Below are 3,079 nucleotides of genomic sequence, written 5' to 3' on the forward strand. Positions count from 1 at the left end.
TTTTTTCTTCTTCCCTTTTTTGTTTTGTTGCTTTAATTTTTACCTAGACCACCCTTTCAGGATTTTAGCCTAGCGAACTTTCTTTTTTTTTGGCTTGGTTTGCAACTACCACTTTAGACATGGTACTTCTTCAATTGATCCATGTTGGTTGGCTCAGTGAAAGGATTTGCATCTAAATCTATCAACCTTACTGCTCCTCTAGAGTATATCTAATTGATAATGTATGGGCCTGCCCAATTCTGCTTGAACTTCCTGTTTGCATCTTGAACCGGGGCTCGGATTTCTTTCAACACTAAATCTCCCAACTTCAAATCTCTCGTTCTTACTTTCTTATCAAAAGCTTTCCTAAGTCTCCTTTGGTATCCTTGAATGTGATACAAGGCTTTGAGTCTTTTCTCATCCAGCATGCATAACTGGTCATATCTGTTTTGCAACCAATCTGCTTCGGGGATTTCACTTTCTAGTGTTGTCCTTAGTGATCGAACACCCATGTTAATAGGAAGGACTGCTTCCATCCCATACACCAATGAATAAGGAGTGGCTCCTGTGGAAGACCGAATTGATGTTCTATGCCCCCAGAGTGCATAAGGCAACTATAGGTGCCAATCCTTATAATTCTCTGTGCTTTTCTTTAAGATTCGCCCTATATTTCTGGTAGCAACCTTAACTGCCCCATTAGTCTTAGGACGGTAGGGTGAAGATTTATGGTGCTGAATGTTGAATTGTCGGAGTAGCTTCTTTGTTTCCCCTTTGAAATGTAACCCATTATCAGAGATGATCTTATGTGGTACCCCATATCTGCAGATGATGTTGGTCTAAATGAATTGAGTAACTTTCCTTGAGTTTAGAACTTTGTAGGAGGTAGCTTCTATCCATTTGGTGAAATAGTCTATGGCTACGAGTATGAATTTGTGGCCATTGGATGCAATTGGATGAATCTTTCATATAATTTCTATCCCCCATGTAGAGAACGGCCAGGGTGATGTCATAGTAAGTAATGGCATGGGTGGCATGTGCTTCAGATCTCCATGGACTTGGCATTGATGACATTTTCGAACATGAGCCGCACAGTCGGCTTCCATAGTAGTCCAATAATAGTCTTGTCTTATTATCTTCTTTGATAGCATGTCTGCATTCATATGTGGCTCATAACTTGATTCATGAACCTCTTCAATTATCTACTATGCCTCTTTAGCGATTACACAAAGGAGATGAATTACATCATATGATCTTCTGTAAAGTCTTTCACCACAAAATGTAATCAGTGGACAACTTCCAGATGGTCAATTGATCATTCTTGTCTGCAGATGGTGGGTATGTCACATCCTTGAGGTATTGTAGGATGTCTGAATACCATTCACCTTCCCTATTCTTTCCTTCATCTTCTTCTATTGTCATGCAGTAGGCTGGTTCTTCTTTCTGTTCCAACACTACCGGCCTGGCTTTATCTTCTTTCGGCCCATACATCATGGATGCCATGGTTGCTAAAGCATCTGTAATTTGGTTCTGCATCCTAGGCACATACTGGTATTGGATCTTGCTAAATTTTGATGCCCATTTCTGAAGACATTCATGATAAGGCATAAGTCTTTCTTCTTTGATCTTCCATTTATTTTGAATCTGAGAGATTATTAAAGCTGATTCTCTGTATACCTCCAACTCCTTCACTCCTAGGCCTAAGGCTGCTTGTAAACCCATGATGCAAGCTTCATATTTTGTGGCATTAGTGGCATGAAAGTTAAGTTTGCCGGAAAATGGAATGTGTGTCCCTTTTGGTGAAATTAAGAGAACTCCATCAAAATACATCTTCCACGACTCTACCTGAATCCCCATGATATCTTCATCCGAAAAGCCTCCATGGATCTCTTCAGCTTCTTCTGGTGAACAATGAGCTAAATGATTAGCAATTGCTCCCCTTTTCACAGATTTCTAAGTCACATACTTAATATCAAATTCTGACAAAAGCAAGACCCATTTGGCAGTCTTCCCATCTTGCACGGGTTTTTCCATTAAGTACTTCAAAGGATCCATTCTTGCAATCAACAGAATCTTGTAAGCAAGCATATAATGCCTAAGTTTGCGGGTTGCCCAAACAAGTGCTACACATGTCTTCTCTAAGGGTGAGTACTTTTCTTCATAAGTCAATATCTTCTTGATAATGTAGTAGATTGCATTCTCCTTCTTAGTCTCTTCGAGGTATTGAGCAAGTAGTGCCCCCATTGTTGTATTTGTAGAGGTGAGATACAACAACAATGGCTTTTCAGGTGCTGGTGGAACAAGTATTGGGGGTTGCATTAGATAACTTGATCTTCTCAAAGGCTTCTTGACATTGTTCATTCCACACTGTAGGGACTTCCTTTTTAAGTAGTCTGAAGATTGGTTCACATGTCATGGTGAGCTAGGCTATGAACCTGTTGATGTATAGTATCCTCCCTAGAAATCCTCGGATCTCCTTTTTAGTTCTTGGAGGCTTCATCTCTACAATCGCCTTGATTAACTTCTATTCCTCTTTGGCCTACCATAAATTCTAACAATTTTCCGAATGTAACTCCGAAAGTGCATTTCTTGGGATTCAATCATAACTTGTAGAATCGGATCCTTTCAAAGAACTTCCCCATAGCTGATATGTGCCCTTCACGGTCTTTGGACTTCACTATCATGTCATCAAGATAAACTTCTATTTCTTTGTGGATCAAATCATGCAACAAAGTGGTGGCTACAGGTTGGTAAGTAGTGCCAGCATTTTTAAGGCCAAATGGCATGACCTTGTAGCAATATGTCCCCCATAGTTTAATGAAGGAGGTTTTCTCCATATCTTTTGGAGCCATCTTGATATGATTGTATCCCAAAAATCCATCCATAAACGATAGCAAAGCATGACTTGTTGTGTTTTCAACCAAGACGTCAATGTGAGGCAAAGGGAAATCATCTTTTGGGCTGGCCTTGTTAAGATCTCGAAAATCTACACACATTTTAACCTTCCCATCTTTCTTTGGTACCAGAACCACATTAGCTAACCATTCTGGATAGTTGACCACTCTTAGGAATCCAACATTGTACTGCTTCTCCACTTCTTCCT

At 40.0% G+C, this 3,079-nt stretch overlaps 2 protein-coding genes across 2 annotated transcripts; both read right to left on the reverse strand.

The window, feature by feature from the left end:
- Positions 1–209: 209 nt before the first annotated feature.
- On the reverse strand, positions 210–796 carry LOC142639740 (uncharacterized). The gene is made up of 2 exons (XM_075813875.1): positions 663–796; positions 210–567 (listed from the first exon to the last, which is right to left on the reverse strand). The coding sequence occupies exons 1-2, from the start codon at positions 794–796 to the stop codon at positions 210–212; spliced, it is 492 nt and encodes a 163-aa protein (XP_075669990.1).
- Positions 797–1,245: 449 nt separating this feature from the next.
- On the reverse strand, positions 1,246–2,220 carry LOC142639741 (uncharacterized). Its single transcript, XM_075813877.1, has 2 exons — positions 2,018–2,220; positions 1,246–1,915 (listed from the first exon to the last, which is right to left on the reverse strand). Exons 1-2 carry the CDS (start codon positions 2,218–2,220, stop codon positions 1,246–1,248), a joined length of 873 nt encoding a protein of 290 aa, XP_075669992.1.
- Between the last annotated feature and the right edge of the window lie 859 nt (positions 2,221–3,079).

This window comes from Castanea sativa, chromosome 6, assembly GCF_040712315.1.
Source record: "Castanea sativa cultivar Marrone di Chiusa Pesio chromosome 6, ASM4071231v1".
Taxonomy (NCBI): domain Eukaryota; kingdom Viridiplantae; phylum Streptophyta; class Magnoliopsida; order Fagales; family Fagaceae; genus Castanea; species Castanea sativa.